Source organism: Alligator mississippiensis, chromosome 2, assembly GCF_030867095.1.
Source record: "Alligator mississippiensis isolate rAllMis1 chromosome 2, rAllMis1, whole genome shotgun sequence".
Lineage (NCBI taxonomy): Eukaryota > Metazoa > Chordata > Crocodylia > Alligatoridae > Alligator > Alligator mississippiensis.
In genome coordinates, this window is record NC_081825.1 from 191009943 (window position 1) to 191035606 (window position 25664).

Here is a 25664-nt window from a genome sequence, read left to right on the forward strand (position 1 = left end):
GAGCCTCTTCTAATTTGGCATCAAGGATAGTGCCCCTTTTGGCCACCCCTTGTTATGCAAATAGGCTGTGATATAGTTGGCTTTGGCAAGTAGCACAGGTAGGTGTGTCTTGGTTTCAAAGTGCTCGATGCTGACTGCAAGTTTTCTAAAGCACCAAACATTTTCAGCTCTCTCTACAAGAATCTGATACAGACTTTCCTTTAGTACTATATTTGATAAAACTGAGAAATAGTATTGTCTACAGTGTTCTTACTTTCTAGAAACTGTTTAAACAAAATCATGTTAGACTTTAAACTTTATCCTAGAAGTATTAGTTGAACAATGTTATTTATATTAGGAAGTAAACATTATGAAGAAATATTTCCCTTTAGTAACAGTTAATTTCCAATTTTCAAAACAGGAATTTCCTTCTAAGGGGTGACTGTAGGATTTAAAACAAAATGGAACAAAGGCTGATTACTGTTTCATGACCTACAGATGCTTATTAATTTACTTTCTCTTATTATCATATGAAGTTTCTGTTAAATAGCTACTGCTCTGCAGAAATGACCTAATAATGCCTTTTAACTGGACCTGCATATTGTCTGCACAACCTAAGACTTTACACATGTGGACACATATTATTTTACCCTAAAAAATGAGAAAACTATTTTAATCCTCACTTGAATTTTAGTAATTTAATTGCAGAATACAAAGATGCATGTTCATATATAATACATACTCTATACCCCAAAATTTTGCTGGGATAGCCACATTGGTCAGACAGGGTGTGTGCTTTTAGTTTTATTCTCCCCATAATCAGTAAAGTTAGTGGAGATGCAGTTATACTAGACCTATGGCACCTGGGGTGCCTTGAGATCCTTTCAAGGTTGCTCTGGGGTGCCATGTAGTGTTAGCATTGTTAGATGTGCAAACGTGATTCACAGAATAAACCTATACAGGGTGCCTATACATAAGCAGGGAGACTGCTTCGATGTGCTGTAATTCCAGCTCATTGGAGCAGACTCAATTAATAGTCTGCTGGAGCATGGCAATTGCCACACTTCAGCAATTCCTATGTCTTGTGTATTGTTGGATTCTTTGCAACAAAAAACTTGCTCAATATTTTCTGTAGACAACCCCTACCCCACCCCCCCACCCCCGAGTTAAAAGTAAGAGCTGGCATTTTTCAAGGGGTACCTTGAGTCTAAAAAAGGTTGTGAGAACCCCTGTACTAGAGGGGAAAAAATCCTGATAATATAGCTTGCAACATCTGGAGAACTGGTTTAAGCTATGCTGGCAAAAAGTGTTCTTTTGCTGTTTACAAGCTTTGTCTCCACCATTGAGATTTGCTGAGATAAATATGTTGTTTAAATATACAAAAGGCCTAAGAAATCCTAAACACTTAACTGTAATAAGGCACAGATCTTGCATAGCATGAATTTACTATAGGTTATTCTAAATAAATAACATTTAAGCTATGCTTATCTGCTAAACAAAGAACATCTTGCTGAGTTGAATTTTAACTATCTTAATTCACGCAATTCCATATTCCATAATGGGCATAGAAGTAGCAGAGATTTCTAAAGATGCACAGTATTCAAAAACAGCTACATTAATAGTCCTTTACTGTTTGCACAATTCCAGGGGTGCTGCAGTATAAACAGTGAAGTATTTTTAAGTATGCCTTGTATTCTTGGAACCAATGGTGTGATTGAAACGATCAAGCCAGAGAAAGAGGAGCTGGTGGCAGCGAAACTACAAAACAGTGCCTCATCGATTCATGACCTTCAGCAGCAATTGAAACTTTAAACATGACAAAGTCCTGACATCTGCTTATGACAGCACTGGATTTGCTAAGGAGAAAGGGTTGCTGTTAAATCTTTATAAACAGTACAGTTGTCTGATTTCCTTTCACAAGTTCGTCATTCCTACAAAGCTCTTTTTAATCTCTCTAACACGGCACACCATGGCCATAAAGTTAAGAATTTCTATTGTGTGTGTTTTCCTAATCAAAATGAGGGTAATATACAAAAATGTCTCATCAAAATCTAAGCAATTTTGCCTGCCTTCTTCATCATTAACGTAAGAATCAGGCCTGCCTGGTGCATAAATTAATTGGGGGATGGGGCTGTGACATCAACTTATCCAGCTGCCTAAATATTCTTTCAGTATATGTGGAGAGCCACCCTCTGCTAACTTTCAGTGTGGAGAGACTGACCACCATCTCACACCAGCTTTTCACTGCAGTAAGTAATTGACTGACAGGCACAATAAAGCCTGCTTATAAGCAGACACAGTGAAGGTTAATGCACTTTATTGTCTTTTATATAACCAAATTCCATTCCATCACATGGCTATAAAAATATATATATTTTAATGATACCTCCAAACTTGAACTTCTGGACATTGCATATGAATGTAAGTTTTTTTTTTGTTCATCTAATTGTGCCTGAAACTTTCCCCTAAAGTTACTATTGTTGCTTTGTAGCATGTAGCATTAAAGTATCCGAAAGTTTAGAACTACCTTTTTAAACACAGCAGGCACTCCAAAAGATGTGGTATTAGTTCAAATACTCTTTGGAGTGTAGAGATGTTTGTGACAGGATAATAATGAACTGTATTATCTGACTATGATGTCACTGAGCTTTAGATAAGATTTCTAAGAATAAGATGTATGGGGCAGAAAGCTAATTCTCCATAGGGAGACACCTATAAACAAAAGTGGTTGAGGTTTGTTGTAAAAGGATGTTCTGATTTTAAAATAAACCATTTGGGACAAATTACTTTTCTCCTGTTAAACTAGGTACCTGTCTAAAAGAAAGACCTCTGTATTAAAGTATTAATGATACCAAGCATAAGGGAGAAATGTGGGCTTTGCTCTTGCTTTTAGGATTTAAGAATTGGACTCGACAGTTAAGAGTTGAAATGGATGAAATTTTGTCAGCAAAGATACAATGTATGAATGCTTTAAGTGAAACTCTACTAGCTTGTTCCTTGCAAAGATGCTGTCTTGCAATGGCTGAGTACCCTCAGCTCCCATTTGAAAGTCATTTTGCACAACTGATGTGAGTTGTAAAATTCTGTTGATTCCTGTGAGAGCAGGATTGAGCCCTTTCTTTGGTCTTAGTGGGAGATGTGGTATGCTGAGTTCTCAGAATTGTGAGCAAAAGAGAACACCATTTTTCTCAATTGCACAGTGAATGAGAATTCTGTTTATTTTGATCAATGCTATATCTTAAGCAGGTTGTCATATAAACTTAACTGGTTTGTCTGGTTGTAAAAAAATAGCTGGACTATTTTACTTTTGAAAAATCTTAAGTGAGCAATAAATGAATTTTTCTTAGGGTGTTTTGCATTGCAATATGTTGTAGAGGGTTTTGAGGCTGGAGTGATGCACTACATTTAATATTGTAGCTTATTTTATTAAACATTGCAGTAGTTTTTTATTTTGGGTTGGTTGTTTTTTTAAGATAACAGTACATGTATCATAACATTATTAGTAAGCTCCCACAGTTATTTTAAAATACCATTCTTTAGTCCCATTGGAGTTCTTATTTAAAAATGACCAAAGTATCACAGCTTTAAAAATGGCATTTGTTTGTCAGAGGAAGGATAGTTTCAAAATGCCTTTTTGTCTATAAAAAAAAAAAAAAAAAGGTTACCTGTTCTTCAGAAACACTATGTAAAGTTTATCTTAAATGCACATAGTATTGCTAAAATGATGTGTTCTGTTAGACAGCGGTTTGCAGAAGACCAAAGGATTGGTGTGTTGCTGTAAAATTCTAATGTTGGTATTTCTGTTCAAGTAGATAGTCGTGCAATTCATATGTTCAACTGCTTTCCCCAAATACAGTTTTTAAATCACGGTTTATATATCTTGTTCTCCGAGTCTACCAATTTTTTTTGTGGTTTTAAATGAAATGTTTATGAAAAGGGAGTCCTTCTTGGAAAAGTGACTCAAAAGTGTAATAGACCTGCCTACAGGAAGACTTTCATTCAAGTGGGTGCATTGAGCATTCTCAATTAAAACAGCATGTGGTGCACCAACATGACCGTATTCTTCTGGAAGGTATTATTTGTTCATATTAATAATCCTAAATCAGCAGAACATGTGATTTGTACTTAGGTTCTTTTACTTTACCTTTGTGGTTAATGATCATGTCTGGCTGCTTACATTGTACGTGGAACACTTGCAAGAAAAAATGTTTGGCAGAGTGCTGACCAATAGCAATAAAGGATACGTGCTTTGCTGACTGCTGGGTTTTTTTGGTTTAATTCATCATCTTGCATACTAGGCTGCTGCTTCAACTGGGGGTATCAATTTTGGAATGACCTGTTGGGTCGGAAGGGACCTCAGGAAGTTATCTAGTCCAACCCCCTGCTCAAAACAGCACCATTCCCAAGTAAATCATTCCAGCCAGGGCTTTGTTGAGCCGGACGTTAAACTCCGAGGACGGAGAGTCCATCACCTCTGTAAGTAACCTGCTCCAGTGCTTCATCACCCTCCTAGTGAGAGTTTTTCCTAATAGCCAACTTAAACCTCCCTTGCTGCAACTTGAGACCATTGTTCCTTGTTCTGTCATCACTGAGAACAGTCTAACTCGGGGGTAGACAACATTTTTGGCCAGAGTGCCAAAAAAACTGCAATGTCTACCTTGTAAAGAGCAGCCTGGGCACCCATAGCTGGTAGCAACTGCCCAGAGCCCAGCTCTGTGGTAGTGAGCTGAGCAAAATGGTGCTCTGCCATGCATGCTGTGGGTTGCTGACCCCTGGTTTAGCTCCATCCTCTTTAGACCCCACCTTCAGGTAGCTGAAGGCTGCTGTTAAAGAAACACTCAGTCTTCTCATCTACAGCCTAAATAAGCTCAGTTCCCTCAGCCTCTCCTCACAAGCCATATGCCCCAGCCTTGGGAACCATTTTTCTTGCGCTCTGCTGGATGCTCTCCAAGTTGTCCACATCCTTTCTGGAGGTGGGGGGGCAAACTGGACAGAGCACTCCAGATGTGTACGCCCCCAGGGCAGAGTAGAGACACATCAGGAGCAGAGGCTGCTCTGCCTGCCCATTTGGCAGTGCTGTGTAACAGGGCTATTTTGAAAACGACGAGCTGGCCTTATATTCAGAGGTAGGAAGATGTAATGGGACAGTAGGGGAGGGTGCATTCCCCTCCCATGCAGCACTCCTGCAGCCAAGACCAAAGTGCCTGCACCTGGGGCCATGTTTTAACAAAGCAGGCAGCAGGAGCAAGATGCTAACAACTGAAACCCTGCTGTCTCTCTGCATGAGCTGCCACCTAAAACTCATTGGCCCTTTCTCCAGGGAGGCGGGGCCTCACTACCCCCATTCTACTGCCGGGATACAGCTCCACAGCGTCCCGCCGCTCTTCCCCCACCTCCGAGGTCACACGGGGGCGGGGCTCCTCATTGGAGCAGCGGCTCACTCATTGGCCGCAGGGGCACGTGACCATCCACCCCACCGGCTGGGTGGGAGAGCACCCCCCCCTGCGTCCGGCATCACGTGCTGAGGTAACGCGCAGGCGCGGCGGAAGTGAGGCCACCGGAAGCGCCGCCAGCTTCCGGTGTCGGGGGGGGCCGGGAGGGGGAGGACGGAAGAGCGAGCGCTCGAGCTAGGCCGGGGGTTTCTGCGCGCGGGCGCGCTAGTGGCGGGGCCGCCATGGCGCTGTCTGAGAGCCAGCTGAAGAAGATGCTCGGCAAGGTACGGCGCGCCTCCGGCCTCCGCGCCCCGCGCAGGGTTTTGCCGTAGCAACCAGGCGGGGCGGGGCGAGCACCCGCTGGAACCGCCAGCCCAGCGTTCGGGGGGCGGCGCAGCGCGCGCAGCAGCTGCTTTGGGAGCCCGGGGGGCTCAGCAGGGCCGGGCCCTTTCCTCATGGGGTGCTCTGGAATGGGGGTGCACAAGAGGGGGAGGGGGAGGGGAAGGACAGATTGAATTGTGAATTTGGAGACCTCATAGACTCCAAACAGGCCTTTATCAGATTAAACTGAGTATCTGTTTTTAGCCACAGATACTTAGGGAGACAGTGGGTTTATCCCATCTGTAAGGTCTAAGAGGCTTGCTTTGAGGGAAAATGCTGACATCTGGCTCAAATATGAATCAAACCGGTCTTCTGTTTTTTAGTCTAGGAGTCTATTACTGACTCCTAGGCCACATCCAGACAAGCACAGGCATTTGGTTTCCCAGGGACAAGAAGCAGCATCACACTGGTGTGTTGGTCCCCAGGAGGTGCCTGTACCATGTGCCCTCTGCACATGGTGGGTTATGCCAGGTCGGGTAGGGAAGGCTGGGGCCAGCAACTGTGCTGGCCCTAGTAGACTTACCTGGGGGCTGGGGAAGTTGCAGCCACAGAGCTCCTGCAGCTTGGAGCCTGGCCAGCAGCATGACTCTGGCAGGCCAAACTCTAGCTTTGGGTGGCGCACAGTGCAGCCACATGCACTGCCTCACTTTTTTTCCCACGCAGCAGATCCTGGGGTCAGTAAACGCCCTCATGCTGCAAGGTAGCGGTGTGGGAAACACCTTAATGGATGGTGTATACGGTGTTACACATGGTTGTGCTTGTCTGGACATGGCCCTAGTGACTAAAGGTCCTCAGCAGGGACCAGTTTCTTCCCATGTCCGGTAATTGTAGACACAGGGTAAAGGCAGGTCTTCCTTTCTCCCCTCATACTTTAAAAAACCCTGTTTTAAAATCAGGCACTGAGCTAGCTAACCAAGGGCTGGGTGAGTTTGACTCCCCTGTCTTAGAGTAACTACTGTCATGGGTTTTTAGGGAGATGTAATAACATCTTTCCTTGTGACCATTTATTACTTATTGTCAATTGACCTGACAGACAAAAGCCAAACTTTGAGATTTTTTTTCTCAGGTTAATAGTACTGCGCATACCAGTATTGCCAGTCATGCAGGGAATTGATTGGGTCCTTCATTTAGCCTTAAAGAAGACCTGTTTAAGAATATGTGTATGTGGCATAGTGTGCTGCTTGGCAGGGACACTTGAGTAAGCCTGGGTCAAGCTGTGTGGTCACTGTACTTGGCCGAGTGCTTTGCTAATCCAGTGGTACTTGTAGTTGTACCCAGGCTAGTTAGGATGGCATGGCATCATGTAGTCTGCAGTTTTAAGAGCCTGCAAGATAAAGTTCTCCATCCTGCTCCTGAAGTTGAGGCCCAGTGTCGAAGTTTAGCAGAGCCAGTCTTCTGTGCAACCCAGGCACTGCCGTTATTAGAAAGTTGAACTGAGTTGTAATAATGAAAGGGTTTTTCATGTTAGGTGTATGCTGTGCATGACTTGTTTACTTTTCAGAGAGATCAGGCCAGGAATTTATCATTGCCATTTATGTCCTAGGTATACGTAGGGGGTCTAGTCAATTCATGATTTTGTGGAAACCACAAAATCCAGGATTGTCTGCAAAACCAACTTTAAATAAAACACATAAAAATGAAATGCTGGCCTCCCCAGTGGTAGCCAGTAGTCAACACTGCCTAGCCCCAGCTTTGCTACTCACCCCAGGGGGAGAAGGTGCTGGCTGGTGGGTCAGCACAAAAGGGCAGCAGACAAGATGATGGCTGCCCCTGGATCCTTTCTCCCCCACCTCCAGGGCCTCTCCACCAATTAGTGCCATGGGGCAGGGCTACACAAAGGGCAGACAGCAGATAAGATGGCACTCCCTGCCAGGGCCTCTCTACCAGCAGCACTGAGGGGTGGGGCCAACTGAGCACATCCAGGAAATATCCATGAAATGTGCTCTTCATGCTATGATCAATCCATGCAAATTATTTAGTCTCACTGCAATGTAAGTAGATCCCTAGGTATATGAGCATCTACAATCAGTGGCATTAAATATGCTGGGGGTGCAACCTGGAAGCTGTAGTGGGGAGGGGCATGGGACAGATCTGTAAATAATATTTCCCTTAGCATCTGCTCTCTGCCACTGTGAAAGACAGGATGCTGAGGTAGGTATACCTGTGGTCTGACTCAGTAGGTCAATGATTCTCAACCTTGTGTGCACTTAGATCTTTTCAAGGGTGTTGTGAGGTGCCAAACCCTGTAGTACTATTAGGTGTGCAAACATCATTCACAAAATAAAACCAGAGATACCAAATACAAATCCATAGTGTTAAAAACAGTCTGACCTGTTACGGTGTTTCTCAATTCCTTGTAACAAAAGAATTATAAGTCAAAAAACAAATGAAAACTAAGCTGACATTTTCTGAGGTGTGCCTCAAGTCTAACAAGGTTGAGCACCACTGCAATAGGTATTTCTTATGTTCTGAGTTTTTTTTTATGAAATTAGATATCATGTAGTCCTTTAAAAATCCACAGGAAATTGATCTGTTTATCATTTAAATTTCTTGCAAGAAGGAAAACCTGAACTGCAAAAGGTGCAGCATCAGTTTCTGTTCATCATTGTGGAGGTTAGAAGTAAAGATTGGAAGTGTTGATCAGATCACACGCAAATCATTTCATCCTGTTTTACAGGAGATGAATTCAGTGAAAATGGCTGTTCACCTATTAGCAAGAGAAAACAGTTGTTTTAATATTTTCTTTTTACTTTAAGCTCACTTTCAAAGAGATGTATTTATAGTAGCTATATAATTATTAATTATATATAGTCATAATTCTTCACTTGGTATGAGGATGAGTCTTGCAGGTATTTGGAAGATGTTCAACATGTATAACAATGTTTATGACTAGGTTGAGTGACTATTAAGGTTTATTTCCCCCTTTAGATAAATATTTACTTTCTGTATCTGACTTGTTGCCTGACTTGGAGCAAATTGGTTCCCTTCTCTCTGTGTTTGTTTCTTGATATGTCAAATAGCAGTCTGATGTCTAGCCTATTTTGAGGGTCCAGACTGAAAAAAGTTTTGTAGATAAATAAATAAATGTAGATAATAATTTTAGTAGATGCTTATTTTCTCAGGCACTGAGTCTTTTTCATAAATATGAAACAAATAGTAGCAAAGTATAAAATAAATATTAGATCAAAATGTGTTTATTCAAATGCAAATATGAATGAAAAGGAGAATAAGACACAACCATACTACATGGTTTCAGAGACATGTCTGATTTCTAATGTAAAATTCCACATTGTAATATAAAACAATGTGACGATAACATCTATGCTCTGTTTTGTGCAGATCAAACAGTTCCTGACATAACCTCTTATGCAAATTCTACTCTTTCTTCAATAGCTGTAATCTGCTTAATCCTAGAAATGAGAGGACCATCTATTGAAATCCTAGACCAGATCATAGCAATAACTATAGCCAAATTCATCATCTCCATTCTATTTTGGTACAAAGCCAGCACAAAAAAACAGTGTCTGCAACAGTCCTTTTTAACATTAAAGAAAACACAAAATAATTTTAAGTTCTCACTCGTGTGTGCTTGCCAGATGAGCCAGGTGTGCTTGCCAGGTGTGGGTGTGTGTGTGTGCAGATTGTGTGCAGTTTCTCCCCAAAATCTTAAAATCAAGTACCTGGGTTAACAGTTTACTCTGAGCATGTGCTACTGGAGTGATGATTGCTGAAGTGAATTACAGTAGCATTCAAGGAGACTCTCTTCAGACTTTTAAATGCATCATTCCTGTAGGTAACATGTCCTTGCTTAAGGTATTATAGATTCACTATAAAAACATTTTCTTTATAGAAAAATTGACATGTGCACCTGATTGGTTGCTGTACTGTACAATTGAAAAATCTTTCAAGTAAAGTTCCTAAAGTGATCTACAGACGCAAGGCTTGTAATGCCACTGTTCAGGAGGCAAGCTTTATTGTACTTATCTCATTAAATGAAATGTGATGCAGAGAGGAAATGATACGAATGGATCACATGTGAACATGTGGAACTAGCTCTTGATCCTTGTACTTTCTCTGAACTTCTTTTAGCAGAAGCTAACTCTCTTATTGCTTATGTACACGTTTAACTGAGCCTACTTGCCCTGCTGCAGAAAACAGAAGTATTGGAATATTTTAAGACGGTTTACTTCTTATATTAATAGGATAAGCTTGAAGGCACTTGATTTTATTGTTGCATGCTACTGAACTCAGACTGAAAGAAGACCATAATGTCTTGCTTCATCAGCTGTCAGGTATTTTCCTTGACTTCGGAGGGCGAAGAGGGGGAAATCCAAAGTTGTGCTTTCTCCATGGGTAAGGCTACATCGGGGTGGAGAGAGTGGGAGGTCCTACCTGTTCTCACAAGACATATGATTTGGAATGGCCATTGCTTTCATTCCCTTATAGATTGTAAATAAACAGGAACAAGCAGTCCTTGAGTTTTGTTACTTAGGTGAAAAGTTGTGAGAGCAAAAACATCGTTTTACTTTTGGTAACATAAGCTGTGATAGCATTTGAATTAATTTAAATCTGCTAAGTATTATTCACTGGGTGCTCTGAAGCATTTGGACATGGTTTGTCTTACTTTTTCTTAGTTTTGATCCCCTCCCCCTTCTTTTACTGTTGCAAAGCTACTTTGGCACCAAAGAGAGGGGAGGTAGCAATCCTTGTAGAAATTGCTGAATGTTTCACTTGTATACATATTGGATAAACACATACTTTGCTTAACTGTGTAACACAATGCCAGTCTGGTAAGTATGTTGCTTACATTGCACCAAATCCGACTGTTCACATGTTAGTTAAATGTACAATAGGATGTGGACCCTTGGTAGGGTTAGGTTCTTAATGTCTCAGCTGCCTCTGTAAAGACGAGGCTTTGTAGACTGGCTGGGGGTATACGTAGCCAGAGCAAATAGTAGCCATGAAAATTACCAGGTTTTTTTTTCTCATTTTCCAGAGCTGTAATAGTTATTTGGTTGTTTAGGGCCTTGAAAATGAGGGGAGCTAGTCTATTTCAGGCCTGCTAATGCTCCAGCATTGACAGGGCTGGGTACATCTTGCATTGTTTGGATAAGTGTATAATCCAGATAGTTGTCTGGACTTTTTTCTATCCTGAGGCTGTGTACTAAAACAGATCACAGTGAACTGTTGTTACTTACATGGAAAAATGTTAGAGAGAGAGTATTTTTTTAGCTGGCTTTTAATGCAAGTGAATAGATGATAATAGAGTGAGACTGGACTACATGCCCAGCCAGTCCTCTGCTGCTCATGAACAGCTGGTTTATGGTCAAACAGCTAGGTCAGAATTTGTGTACCATTAAATTGCATGGTAGATTGATTGATGTCAGAGCACATCTGTAAAAACAACTTCTTGTTGCTGCTGTATTAGTGGGTACACAAATGAGCCTTGAGATGTGTATTACTGCTGCTGTTGTTTGGTTTGATGTGCTTCTTGCTTCCTGATACTACTCGCTACTTCAGATAGGGCTCGGTTTTTTTGTTGTTGAAGGCAGCACTGGGGGGATAGCAACAGGGTGTGTACACTGGGGGTGAGCTCTCCCTCTGTCCATCTTGCCTTCCCCTGAGACACTCCAAACACTATCTGAATGCTTCAGCTAAAGTATCAAGTGCTTTCTGGTAAGATTTGTATGTATGTAGGAGTCCTGGATCCATGTACTCCAGCTCTGATTGTACATCTTGCCCCATGCTAGACTTTAGGAAAGCTGATCTCAATGCTCTTGCTAGACTTTAGGAAAGCTGATCTCAATGCACTCAGGCGATTAGTCAAGGAAGCACTGCAGAGTAGGAGTTTTGATGGGATGGGTGCCCAAGAAGGGTGGCTGTGCCTAAAGGAAACGATCCTTCGGGCACAAAGCAAGACGATCCCCGAGCGAGGCAAAAGAGGGAAAGGGGCCAGGAGGCTTCCATGGCTGACCAGAGAAATCCAGGGCAGCCTAAGGGCCAAAAGGGGAGCACATAAAAAGTGGAAACAGGGTGAGATCACTAAAGATGAATATACCTCCTCTGCTCGTGCTTGTAGGGAGGCAGTTAGGCGGGCCAAAGCTACCATGGAGCTGAGGATGGCAACCCAAGTAAAGGACAACAAGAAATTGTTTTTTAGATATATTGGGAGTAAAAGGAAGGCCCAGGGAGGAATAGGACCGCTGCTAAATGGGCAGAAACAATTGGTGACAGACAGGGGGGACAAGGCTGAACTCGAGTTCTTTGCCTCAGTGTTCCTAAGTGAGGGGCACGACAAGTCTCTCACTGGGGTTGTAGAGAGGCAGCAGCAAGGCACCAGACTTCCATACGTAGATCCTGAGGTGGTGCAGAGTCACTTGGAAGAACTGGATGCCTTTAAGTCAGCAGGCCCGGATGGGCTCCATCCGAGGGTGCTGAAGGCACTGGCCGACATCATTGCAGAGCCACTGGCGGGAATATTCGAATGCTCGTGGCGCACGGGCCAAGTCCCGGAGGACTGGAAAAGGGCTAACGTGGTCCCCATTTTCAAAAAGGGGAGGAAGGAGGACCCGGGCAACTATAGGCCGGTCAGTCTCACCTCCATCCTTGGTAAAGTCTTTGAAAAAATTATCAAGGCTCACATTTGTGAGAGCCCGGCAGGGCAAATTATGCTGAGGGGAAACCAGCATGGGTTTGTGGCGGGCAGATCGTGCCTGACCAACCTAGTCTCTTTCTATGACCAGGTTACGAAACGCCTGGACACAGGAGGAGGGGTGGATGTCGTATACTTAGACTTCAGGAAGGCCTTCCATACGGTATCCCACCCCATACTGGTGAACAAGTTAAGAGGCTGTGATGTGGATGACTGCACAGTCCGGTGGGTGGCGAATTGGCTAGAGGGTCGCACCCAAAGAGTCGTGGTAGATGGGTCGGTCTCGACCTGGAAGGGTGTGGGCAGTGGGGTCCCGCAGGGTTCGGTCCTTGGACCGATACTCTTTAATGTCTTCATCAGTGACTTGGACGAGGGAGTGAAATGTACTGTGTCCAAGTTTGCAGATGACACAAAACTATGGGGAGAAGTGGACACGCTGGAGGGCAGGGAACAGCTGCAGGCAGACCTGGATAGGTTGGACAAGTGGGCAGAAAACAACAGGATGCAGTTCAACAAGGAGAAATGCAAAGTGCTGCACCTACGGAGGAAAAATGTCCAGCACACCTACAGCCTAGGGAATGACCTGCTGGGTGGCACAGAGGTGGAAAGGGATCTTGGAGTCCTAGTGGACTCCAAGATGAACATGAGCCGGCAGTGTGACGAAGCCATCCGAAAAGCCAATGGCATTTTATCGTGCATCAGCAGATGCATGACAAATAGGTCCAGGGAGGTGATACTTCCCCTCTATAGGGCGTTGGTCAGACCGCGGTTGGAGTACTGCGTGCAATTCTGGGTGCCACACTTCAAGAAGGATGCGGATAACCTGGAGAGGGTACAGCGAAGGGCAGCTCATATGGTCAAGGGCCTGCAGACCAAGCCCTACGAGGAGAGACTAGAGAAACTGGACCTTTTCAGCCTCCGCAAGAGAAGGTTGAGAGGCGACCTTGTAGCTGCCTATAAGTTCATCACGGGGGCACAGAAGGGAATTGGTGAGGATTTATTCACCAAGGCACCCCCGGGGGTTACAAGAAACAATGGCCACAAGCTAGTAGAGAGCAGATTTAGACTGGACATAAGGAAGAACTTCTTCACAGTTCGAGTGGCCAAGGTCTGGAACGGGCTCCCAAGGGAGGTGGTGCTCTCCCCTACCCTGGGGGTCTTCAAGAGGAGGTTAGATGAGTATCTAGCTGGGGTCATCTAGACCCAGCATTATTTCCTGCTTATGCAGGGGGTCGGACTTGATGATCTATTGAGGTCCCTTCTGACCCTAACATCTATGAATCTCTTTTTCCCAAGTTCAAGGGGGCGAGAAAGTAGGATATACCAGGTGGCCCTCACAATGCTATAGCTTCTGCTATTGGGCTTCAGTATATGCACATATTATAGCTGGGAGCAGGTCCTATCCCAGTAGGAATTGTGAATGTGGTTACTTTTGACTTAATAAATGCACTTTTTGGCCATGCATCACACGTAAACTCCACTGACATACCTTACTACAGTGGGAGACCAACCTTTTTTGGTAGATGTGCTGCAAATTAGCCTTGAATCCTCCCTGAGTGCCATTCCAATCCCCTTCTCTTGCCTGATCTGCTGCTCTGTTTTCTGCTCCCTTCCTGATCTGCTGCTGGGCTCCCTGTTTCCTCTCCAGTTTGTCATATGCCCTATATAGAGGCTCCCTATGTCATTTGTGGCAGATGTGCTGCAGGTTGGGTGCCACTCTATTATAGGTTACAATTGATTTGCAGTTTTATATAAGGATGATTTTAAGAAATTGTTATGCTGGCTCAGAGATGTTTCTGTAAACAAAGATTTCCCTAGCATCAGTATGCTTTCTAGCTTTTGAGGATCTTTCACTTTTTTTCCTCTTATGCTTGTCTTTTTTAGTAGAAATAGAATGGATTTATGGGAATAAGTGCTGAAAACATTTTAAATTCATGGTTACTGCATGTGGTAAAACAAATTGGATTTCATTTTTCTATCGTTTCCAATGTGATAGGGTTGATCTTACTGTTTTGCTGTTAACTTTATTCATAAAATTACATTAACTATTTTTACAAGCTAGAAAGATGGTATCTTTAATTGAAGATTAACTGTGTTGATATTCAGACTGTTTTGGATCTGTGTCTACTTGAAATGTAACACAGATTAAGAGGGTATGAATGAAAGCACAGTTGCTGTTGCTGAATCATTCAATGTGCGTACACTTACACTGGAACAAGAGCACTTTGTTCCTGTTTAGCTTAATTTTAGAAAGCAGGCTAAACCAAAGGGTGGTAATGCACTGTTGTTGCAAAAATAAATGTTTGTACGTGGAGTTCATCAGAAAAAACACAGATGAGCCCTGAGTTGTATCATTTGTATAGAGCCTTGTAAATATAAAATCTTACACACTTGGCTTTCCACAAGAAAAACAAGGCAATGCAAAGCAAAGCCTTAGGGTTGTTCATCTTAAAGAAATTTAATATTTTTCTTTTTCAGTATAAGTACAGAGACCTAACAGTGCAGGAGACCATCAGTGTTATTACCCAGTACAAAGACCTCAAACCTGTAATGGATGCATATGGTGAGTTAGTGCATAAAAAGAATATTTAATTTGTTGTTGCTGGTTTAGCTATATAGTGCATTTGTATGTTATTTCCTTATCTTTAACGTTTGATAGTGCTAAAATTCAACTGGCATCTGTTGCTAATGTCTCATAATAAAATAATTTTTGACTGTTCCGTATTCAGTTGTCACAGAAAAACTAAGGACTGAAACAAAATTTAAAGGTCAGTTCTTTAAAGTCCTGTGACAGAAGTACTTTTGGAAAAAGTGTCAGTAGAGAAGATATATTCAAAAAGAAATTTACGTAGGACTTCACCCACTCTTCAGTATGGACGATTCATGAACAGGGATCCAGGTTTTCTGTTTCTCATGGAAAAATGGGAAAGAAGCAGATTTTCACTTTTAACCAAAAAAAAAGTGGATTTTTCATTTTAACAGAGAAACGCACTAATTTTCCATTTTTGCAAAGAGCTTTCTTTAGGCAGGCAGAGTTCCAGCCTGCAAGGAGCTGGGGGGGGGGGGGGGCGGAAGCAGGAGCACATGACCCAGGCAGCCTGGAGAGCAGCTCCCCCAGGTCAGTATGGTTGGGGGGGGGTGGCAGGAATTGAAGCCCCCATAGGGATGAAGGGAGTTGGGCAGAACTGGGGATGCTGCTCAGCCCGGGCGGTGCTTGGGGCCTGGGGCTGGAGTGTAGCCATAGGGCCCCAGCGGAGAGCGTGGCACAGCTGCAGGCTGCTTGTCCAGGGGAGGGGAGGGCTGAGGGGTGCAGAAGAGGGCACATACCCCCAGATGTGTGCACAGGGTAGGGGCGGGGGTGGGCTGTGGTCTCAGGCTCCCTGCCCTGCTGCCTCTCCTCCCCCCACTGCCCTTCCCCATCCCCCCAACCCTGAGGTTTTGCTTTGGGTTGCCTTTACAGCCCAGCAGATGGGACCTGGTGTGGCAGGGCAGAGTGCAGCTGAACAGGGAAACATCTTGCTGCTGCAAACCCAGCCAGCCAAAGCATCTTGCTGCTGCAAGCCCGCCCAGCCAAAGCACCCCAGCCTGCCTGGCAGCAGCAAGCTGGGACACCTTGCCATGGCGATGTGGAGTGTCCGGTGCCTGCAGTGAGCTTCCCCGTCTGGCCCCACTCTGCCTTACCACGCCAGGTCCTGCCCACTGGGCCAAGGAGGCTCCAAGGAGAAGGCAGCTGGGCAGGGAGCCCCTGCCCGCCGCACCCAAGGGCTCTGCTCCAGCTGTGCTGCCTGTGGGGACGGGGAGCTAGGCTCTGCTACACCACAGCAGCTGCCACCTCCTGCAGGTGGCAGCCAGGGGGCAGGGGGCTGCACACCTGGGTCCCTGGCCCCATAACCCTGGCAGTTGGGGGACCTCTCTGACAGGGCTGGGAGGTGGGGAGGCTGTGGGTGGGGAGCGCAGGGCACCAGCCAGGCCAGGGAGGCTGTGGGTGGGTAGTGAGGGGCTTGGACCTGTATCCTGGTAAGCAAAGGGGGCAGGGGGAGGTCTGATTTTCCATGATGATAAACCCCAAATCAAATGGGGTTTATCAGAGAATCTGTGATTTTTAAACAGAGAAATTCAGGATCCTTGCTCATGACCTTCCTTATAGCAATGTTGTTTCAGTCTGGTATGTGAGACTTATGTGATATACTGCTTAGTAGTAGTGCTTACTTTGGAAGCTGTTAGAAGATCACAAATTGAGCTGAACTATAGTAAAGGATATTTTCTCATATTTGTGTGTAAAGAACAATAAATTAGCCAAAAGAGTGATCTTGTTAACAGTGAATCTGCATTACACTCTTTTAGGGCTGGAAAAAAATGAATTATTCCTGAGCATAGCAAGGCTGTTTGAGAGTTCTTGTAATGTGTATATAGAAATTTAATTTTAATTGGCTAGTCTAACAGAGTTTAACTGCCACTAGTCATTTTTAAAAGGTATCAACACATTTCAGTGTATTATGTGCAAGACATATCTAGAGGTTTTTTTAGGGTTTGGGTTAAAGTTTGTGCTTAGTTAACATGTTTGTTGAAGATTTTAAGTGAGGGACCACTTGAGCAAAGACTGAAGTGTACAGAGAAAATTAGAGCAATTGAAATAGATAAAAAAAATAGAATAACAAAGTTTTAAAGTAGGGGGGTAGGTAGGAGAGTTGAATGCAGCCATTTGCTTCAGGAAAAATTATTCAAAACATTTATGAGAGAGGGACAAATGAAAAAGGTACCAAGAGCAGAATATTGTCTAGCAATTCAGAAGTGATTCTGCATTGCCATAGGGTGCACAAAATGTCAGTGCAGTTTTTGAACTACGCATTTAAAGAAAGGGGTCCTGTAGCATGGAGGTATCTATTCCTTTCTAAACTGCCCAGATGAGACTGCATCCATAAAGTTAATTGTATTCAGTTTTAAGGAGAACGTTTTCAGAAGAGTAATTCACATTTAATAGAGTTAAGAGAAGTAAGAAAACATTTGGGGGGCCTGAAAAGATTAATTTCCCAGGAAATATTAACAAAATGCATATAATACTGTAATTAAGAGCAAAGCTTGCAGATCTTTGCAAGTCATTAGCACCTAAAAGTAGTATCTGCATGGTGAGCTACAGTGATGTTATTACTAGAAGTAATTAAATGAAAAATAAGAAAAAGGAAAATCTAGGCTTATGATGAAGACAACATCTTGGCAATGAGGTCTGTTAAGCTGAAAAATAGTCTTCCTCAGTGTAAAAGCTGGAAAGCCAGGCAGGACAAATCAGTAGAAGATTCATTTGTAGTTAGGGTGCCTACTCAGGTTGTGGGTTAAGCTTAAATTGTGGCAGCAATTTATGAATGACATAGAACTCTAGTATAGCAATAAGATGACTATCTCTTGCTGGTTTTATATAAAAATAAGTGTATACTGGCCATAAACTTTAAATGCACTGTAGGTTTTTATATTGAGTACATGTACATATTCCATCTTTACAACTATATGAACTAGGGAATTATGTTTTAAACAAAAGGTTAGGCTAAAATAGACATTGGGAGAAAGCCTCTTATTCTGGGATCCTACAGATTTACAAATCCATTGTCCGCAAGTACCTTCCCTGGGACAATAGGGGTTTAATTCTAGTTAATTGCCATTCAAGATGCATGTGTGAAAGGGCTGCTCAGGACAGTCAGACCCAGGATAAACTTTATACCTGTTTTTTAGCCTTAGATGTCAGTCCATAGTTGCATAGTCATATCATCTTACACCTAGGACCTTGTGTGTAGGTGCAGTTTTAAATTGATAAAGGAATTGTTGGATAGTGTAATATATCTTCTCTGTCTCTCAAAACACATTACTTAATCAACTGTGAAAAAGTATTTGCCAATCAATATGTGTATAATAACAATGTAAAAGGAGGGACTTTCTAGTAGCAGCATAAATATCATTCTAAGTACGCAGTCTGACATAGATTTATGTAACGGGAACACATGATAATACAGTAAAGTTCTCTAATGTTCTTCTTTCCCATTTAGTTTTTAACGATGGGTCATCTCGGGAGTTGATGAGCCTCTCTGGAACCATTCCTGTGCCTTATAGAGGTGAGCATCATTTAGGGGTGTAGAGATGATGAGGGTTTTTGTTTTTTTTCACCCAGCGTTCCACCTATCATCAACTGATTTAAAGATCTATAAGGGTGGACTTTTTGCTTATTCAGCTCCTTGCATCACCCCTGCCTACCGAAATGGGAAAGTCAAACCCTGGCATTGCATTTTCCCTTTGTTTGCAAATATTTCAAAAGACCCATGGGTATTCAACCTGGCCATGTAATCTGGTCCATGGTTCTCCCCAGAGGTCCAGAAACTCGGCAGTGTGGGTCTAGTGTCAGTTAACGCTGTCCCCACTCCCCTGCCACCACATTTCCAAGTCCCACGTGGCTGGATTGGACCTGACCTGGTTGTTCTCATGTGCAGGGATCTGACCCAATTCCTGCATGGTGGGATCAAGCTGGAGCCCAGTTAAGCCACCTGGAAATGGCCCAGCTGGAGAGGAGCTGTATCAGGCCTCAGAATGGCCAGCACCACATGGCTGTATTGGGCTCACAGGCTGGATCCAGCAGGCCTACAAACCTAGCACAGCTCATCTGGCCCATGGGCCAACAAGGGTGGGCACCAGTGGTTGAGTGTTCTCTTCGGCCTGTGGCAGATGTTACATTTGTTGCGCATTCTGTCTGAGAATTGTGTGACACATAATAGCATGGCAGGCATTAAACCAGTTTCTCCCTGAATTAAAAATGGCAAATTGGCTCCAAAGGAGTTGGTTGTCGAACACATCTTCTCTGAGTTATGGAAATATCCCACAATAATTTTAACATGCAGCCAGTTGGCATATTAGGATTTGTTGCACAATACTGTCATATAATGCACGACAAGTATAACATCTGCCGGGGGCCTTTAAAACACCTCATTGTTTCATAATTTGTAGGGGTGCCAAACAATTAAAAAATTGATTGCAATTAATTGCAAGATTTAAAAAAAAAAATAGTCTCAATTTATTGCAATTTTAATCGTGCAGTGAAACAATAGTCGGCACCCCCACCCCCCCAAACAGCCTGGAGCCCTTCTTGCTGTAGCCACTCAGAGCCCGTGCCCCGGCTGCCCTGCAGCTCCTCTGCATTGCCAACGCTGCCCTGCTGAGCGGCCTGGAGGCAGCTGTGACAGCAGCAGAGAGGACCCGTAGGGCAGCCCCGGGGGTGCGGGCTCTGGGTGGCTGTAGCAAGAAGGCCCTGGCAGCAGAGGGGCAGGGAAGGAGGGGGGATTTTCCCCTGTGGCAAGTAGCAGCTTCTGCCCAGCCACTGCTGCTCCTGTTCAGTGTGGGCAGGTGCATCTGGAGTAGGCATAGGGTGGGGCAGGGTTGGGGCTGTGCACGTGGGTTTCGGCTGATCTGCTCCCCTGGTCAAAATGATGTGTGATTTAATACAATTAAAAAAATTAATGCGTTAATTTGTTTTGCCCTAATTGCATAAGTTAACTGCGATTAATTGACAGCCCTAATAATTAGTATTTTTAAATAGCTTTGTTGTTGTTGTTTGCTGTGGAATAGTGTTCCAGAGTAGTGTATGAGCTGTTTGTCTTAGCTATTCTAGGGATAGAGTCCCAGATAAGGGGATGTAACATTTTACTTTACTGCTTTGTTGCTGTTACTGTCTATACCAGTGGTTCTCAAACTTTTTGTTTCCCTAGTTCACCTCCAGCCCCTCAGCAGCCTGCAGGTATGCAGCCTATCTCCCTTGCAGTCTCCTTGTCAGGTGTGCTGTAGGGACATACAAGCTAGCTTTGGAACAGAATCTGTACAGCTGCATTTAGGCAGCATTTTTTTCCCAAGGTTTCTCAGCAGGACTGTACTAAGGCAGCTTAATAGCTTCTCCTTTTGGTGTGTAGCATATGGTAGACAATATGATGTTTCAACATGCTGCTGCCTGGCACCATAAGACTATTGGGAGGCTGATCGCTCTCTGCATGTGCATTTGTGGGCTATGTGGGACTTCTGCTGCTCACCAGTTGAAGATTACTACTTGACAGCTTTTTTTTTAACTGGATTGGCTTTTACTTTTCAAGGTTGGGAGCCAGGTAAAAGAGGATTGCAAACAACATACAATAAAGGTTAAGAATAGTTCCGAAATAGGTACTTGGCGTCCCACTTTGTGGTAGACAATAGCTATAAAAATACCTTCTTGTAGGTTAATTTTATTCCTAAAGCAAGGCTTAAGTGGTGTGAGAAACATAGATCTTCCAGGAAAAGCAGAGGCTTCTCACTAGCTATATAATTGGTAGACTTTAGTTTAATTTTGTCCTCACGTTGCAGTTTGATTGAAATGTTGCATGCCTTAATTAGATGATCTTAAGATATTTATTTGGTTTATTTCTGACTGATTTTAGTAGTCTTTTGAAAATCTGAGGTCAGCATGAGGGCTGAAGAGGAAGAATAAATTATCTTTTTGTAATTTTTCTATAGGTAACACATACAATATCCCAATATGCCTGTGGCTGCTGGACACATACCCTTTCAATCCTCCAATCTGTTTTGTTAAACCCACTAGTTCAATGACAATTAAAACTGGAAAGCATGTTGATGCAAATGGAAAGATATACCTTCCTTATCTACATGAGTGGAAACATGTAAGTCAAATTAATTTCTTCAGACTAGCTAGTTCTGAATTACTTTAGAATGTAATATTGGTTTTCTTAACAGGAAATGAATGTTGTTTTGCCTCTTAGAAGTAAAACAGCCATGCCTTTTTTCACCAAGGAGTGCTGAGTGAATTGATGTCCTTTTTACTATCTGTGTTGCAGGGCACTAAGGTATGCCTGCTCCTTTAAGGGCAGAAACTGCCTCGAGAGAGGGCCTTAGGGGCCAGACAGAACCCCCACAGCTGCAGGGTGCTCAGGCAGCAGGCAAATGTGGGAATTAGCCTGCCCCTGAAACCTGGTTAGCTGACGAGAAGAAGATGGGGCCCTGGGCACATATAAGCCCCAGGGTGGGGGCTGGAGATGGTCAATTCTCTGGCAGTAGTCAGAGGGGAAGGAGTGCATAAAAGCTCTTTGCAGATGCTTGGCTGCCTGTCCAGCTGCTGGTGAGATTAACAGGCTCTAGAACAGGGGTCAGCTATGTTTTTGGTCACAGTGCTGAAAACACCTGCAAACTCTTGCTTGTAAGATGTTGGTGTGCTGAGGCAGATGGTGGGGGAGCTGCAAGGGGCCTGATCCTTGTTGTGGCAGTGCAGCCCCAGCTTCTTCCTTGGTTTCTGCTAAGGTGCACGTGCCAAGCAAAATACCTTTGCATGCCACACTCTGGCACCCATGCTGGGGGTTGCCTACACCTGCTCTAGGAGCTCCTCAAGTGCCTGGGACTAGGAGGCACACATTGCTGAGGGAGAAACAGGCCGTCTTAAAGGTGCAGAGTGTGGCCTCTAGTGTCATTGGTGTTGTTATTGTTAGGTTATAACCCAGGGGCTCATATTTTTGTTGTTTAATCTAGTGGACAGGGCTGAGGCTACTGGGGAGGAGGCGGCGTCATTGGGGCACACTACTGTGCAGAGCCCCAGCACCAGAGGGTGCAGTGACAGTGGGTGAGGAGGCCCCAGTGCCAGAGGGCACAGAGACAGGGGGTGAGGAGACCCCAGTGTCAGAGGGCACGGTTACTGAGGCTAAGGGTCCAGTGACAACAAGAGACCGAACTAAACTGAGGTCTCATCACTAGAGACAATGTCTAAATACCATCTGCAAGGCATGGGATGTGGTAAAGGGGCAGTTCTGGTGCCATGCATCTAGCCCATAAGGCTTGGGGTGTCTCACGAGGCACCTGCTTAAAACGGGACCCAGCAAGGGGTCTAAAATTCCTCAGGGTTTAGTGGGGGCCATCAGGACAGTGACTGTGTAGCAACTTGAGGGCAGCCTCCCTGTCTACTATCTTAACCAACAAAGTGTGGCAGGCAAGACCAGAAGGCACCTGCAGGGTAAAGTTGGCACAATCACAGGGCCATAGGGGCATCATGGCTGTCTCTAGGGATCCCACCCCATGACAATCTTAAAGGGATATACTGAACTTTTAATTTTTTTCTGTTGGCCACTTACCAGTGACCAACTCTCTTTTGGCTGATGAAGCAGTGCAGCATTTGTGGACTCAAAAGGGGAATCCTATTTTTTGGTTTCTTTTTCTGATAGAAGATGCATAGGATGTTGATCTTTAGAGAGGGGAGTATTTACTTGAAGAAAATACATTTTTAGGGATGTCCGCAGGGCAGAATTATGGTGCTATAAGTAAAATATATCTTTGATGATCAAATGTGAAACAGTTCAAATGTTTCAAAACAAAGTCTGTTGAAAAGGAGATAATTGTAGAAATATAGGGCTGGAGGGGACCCCAAGAGGCCATCTAGTCCTACTCTCCTCTTTCCCCCTGCCCTGTCCTATTGACCTAAATTGTTATGTACTTTCAAACTGTCTGTAGTTTTGAATTTAAGAGCAATAACCAAGGCTGAAGATTTCTGCTTTCTTTGTAAAAGTGAAGTCAAAACCTAGGAGTTCTGAACATCTTTGCTCACGCTTCTGTTATTTCGTGAGCATCATCTCTGCTATTTGGTATCCTACACTCATTAGAGAAGTGTAAGAGTGGTGATGTAGCCATGATAGAATAGGTCATCCATACCTGATGAAGAATATCTTGCATTCAAGACCTTGTCTAACTCTATCCTAACTGTAGAGTTGGTCCAATCAAAGATATCATCCTAAGAAATCCTCATCTCTCTTACTGGGGAAGATATTTCTGTTAATATTTAAACTTTTTTCTCTGTGCTCTAACTTAACTAAATGGTGTCTTCTATGATGTCATCACAGCAAAGCTATACATGCTTTCAGGAGTTAGATACCATTTCTGCTATTCATACTTTCAGAATTTAGATGTAGTTGGATTTGAAATGTGAAGTTTGAGCCTCACATGGGAATATAATTGCTTATGTTTGTGCTGTTTGCCTTGCTAATCAAGTTACTCAGTATAAGAAGCCATTACTCCAGTAGCAACTTTTGTCTTTCTTTATGTTGACAGCAGTTAAGTGATGTACGTGCAAATTCATCATGCAAGAAAAATTTGATGTTATAAAATTCAAAATATAACTGGAACCAGTTGGTGCAAGGAATGCTGTGGGGTAGCTTATGCCCAAGGCACTAGTGGCCTACAGCACACTTTCTTCTGAGCAAAACTGTCTGTTGTGTGGTTTTGGAGCGCCTGACTACTTATATTTAGCTTTCTTGACTAAAAACTGGTTTGCCTTTTAAAAATGATGTGATATACCACAAAAGTTTTAATACTCTGATTATTGTAACATGCAAATTAATGTAAAACCACACATTGTTCAGAGTTTCCCTCTTCATCAGCATTATCCCAGCTACATGTTACTATTTTATTCTTGAACATTATGCTAATAACAAAAGCTAGCAGAATTAGAATCTACTAGATTGGGCAAATACATGGGGAAAAAATGTTCAGCTGATCTGTGGTAGCTGAGGTGTAGTGAGTCATTAATAGCTAACTAAGCTCTCTCTCTATTTAAAAATATCAACAACTTTTGATCTGTTTAATTTGTAGCCCCAGTCAGATTTGTTAGAATTGATTCAAGTTATGATTGTGGTATTCGGAGAGGAACCTCCTGTCTTTTCCCGGCCTACCATTTCGGCATCCTATCCACCATACCAGCCGACAGGACCACCAAATGGCAAGTGATATGCTGAGCTATATATTTGCAAATATTGTTAGCATATTTTCTTAAGTATTTTTGCTGTTTTATACAATATTTAGGCAGCATATTTTGTTCTGTTTGTTGTCACTGTTGTCGAAGTCTGGCCTGGTTTCTGCTGTACTTCAGCTTGCTGAGACTCATCATACCAGTAATACTTGTATTAATAATATTACATATCTGGACATTGCCAGATTTCACCCTTACTTTAGACCTGCTTCTTCTAACAACTTTATTTATAGTTTAATCACACTGTATTTATCAAAATAAAGTAACCTTTATTGCAGCCTTCCTAGGATATCTTGTTTCAGAATTATGGTGCATGTATCCTCTTCCTGTTTGGTGGCTCCTAATTGCTGACTCAATTTTGCAAGTGTCTTATTTTTCGGATCTCTTTGTTTGCTTTCTCCTGTAAAGTAATCATCTTTTGTCTTCCTTTTGTAGTCTTATGTCTAGTTGTATTGTTTTCTTCATTTTTTTCTGAGGGAAGAGGACACTATGTGAAGGCTGGTGTAGATATAACTAATATTTGATCAACCCAGAAGAGACTTGTGCATAGTTGGGAGATACTAGAGTAGATCAGGCAAAGGAGAATTGAGCCAGAAGGCAAGGGAAGGAGACAAACAGATTGGAAGACTTATCTGGTAATGTGTGAGTTCACGGCCAAATTTAGTCCTATATACTTAGGGTTGGTTTGGAGGTAGGAATGCATGTACATAGTTTCTGTGGAAATAGCATGTTGTACACGTTATAGCTTAGTGGTTGTTTTTTTTGGTGTGAGCAACTGAAGCAGTAGTTTTCATAACTTCCAGAAGACACTACCTCCAGCCATACATTTGCTTTTGGGGTTAGAGGAAAGTTTTTTTTGTTTGTTTTTTGTTTGTTTTTTTGTTTTTTTTGAACAACAAACACCAAAGAGAGGCAGCAGAACTGGAAGAAATTAAGACTGTAGAAACAACATAGTATGTTAAATTTATTTGTATGGGGAAAGGAATACAATGTATTAAAAATATCCCTAGCTTTTTATAAATAGGAAACAATGTTTGTATTTCTGGGGGTGGTAGGTTACAGAGCTATGCAGAACTGAAGTTGATGAATAAATATTTCATTTGCTACCTTCCACAGCTGCTTATTATGTATTTGTCCCCCACCCCAAGTGCACAAGATCAGATAGTATTGAGACAGCAGTGTCCACTGGGACTGCACATGGATTCTCAGTGTCCTTGCAGTCTCTACAACCCAGAGCATAAAGGGTGGAACATGAGATCAGTGATCCCTCAGTTTGTTGTTACAGGTCATGGCGGTGAGATGGGAATGGTGGCGGTGTCTGCCTGTTTCCTGGTGATTCTGTTGGAGTTAGTGGCAGTAACTAGTTAGCATAGTTATTAAGTATATGGTTAACAGTTTGTGCTTTGACTTTAAGTGGGGG

General features: G+C 43.1%; 2 protein-coding genes across 6 annotated transcripts in view; both read left to right on the forward strand.

Annotated features, from left to right (window-relative positions):
- The window catches only part of UEVLD (UEV and lactate/malate dehyrogenase domains), a 44664-nt gene extending 40429 nt beyond the window's left edge, over positions 1-4235 (forward strand). For all 4 annotated transcript variants that reach the window (XM_019476838.2, XM_006263481.4, XM_019476837.2 and 1 more), the window contains one exon: positions 1627-4235. In XM_019476838.2, the coding sequence (XP_019332383.1) occupies positions 1627-1791 (165 nt within the window). In that variant the 3' untranslated portion in view covers positions 1792-4235. The remainder of the gene's footprint in view (positions 1-1626) is intronic.
- Positions 4236-5581: 1346 nt separating this feature from the next.
- TSG101 (tumor susceptibility 101) overlaps positions 5582-25664 on the forward strand; it is a 70783-nt gene continuing 50700 nt past the window's right edge. Inside the window, exons 1-5 of one of the 2 annotated variants that reach the window (XM_006263482.4) lie at positions 5582-5695; positions 14923-15007; positions 18480-18545; positions 20959-21122; positions 24088-24214. In XM_006263482.4, coding sequence (XP_006263544.1) covers positions 5654-5695; positions 14923-15007; positions 18480-18545; positions 20959-21122; positions 24088-24214 — 484 coding nt within the window. In that variant the 5' untranslated portion in view covers positions 5582-5653. The remainder of the gene's footprint in view (positions 5696-14922; positions 15008-18479; positions 18546-20958; positions 21123-24087; positions 24215-25664) is intronic. The other variant, XM_006263483.4, reaches the window with a different exon arrangement.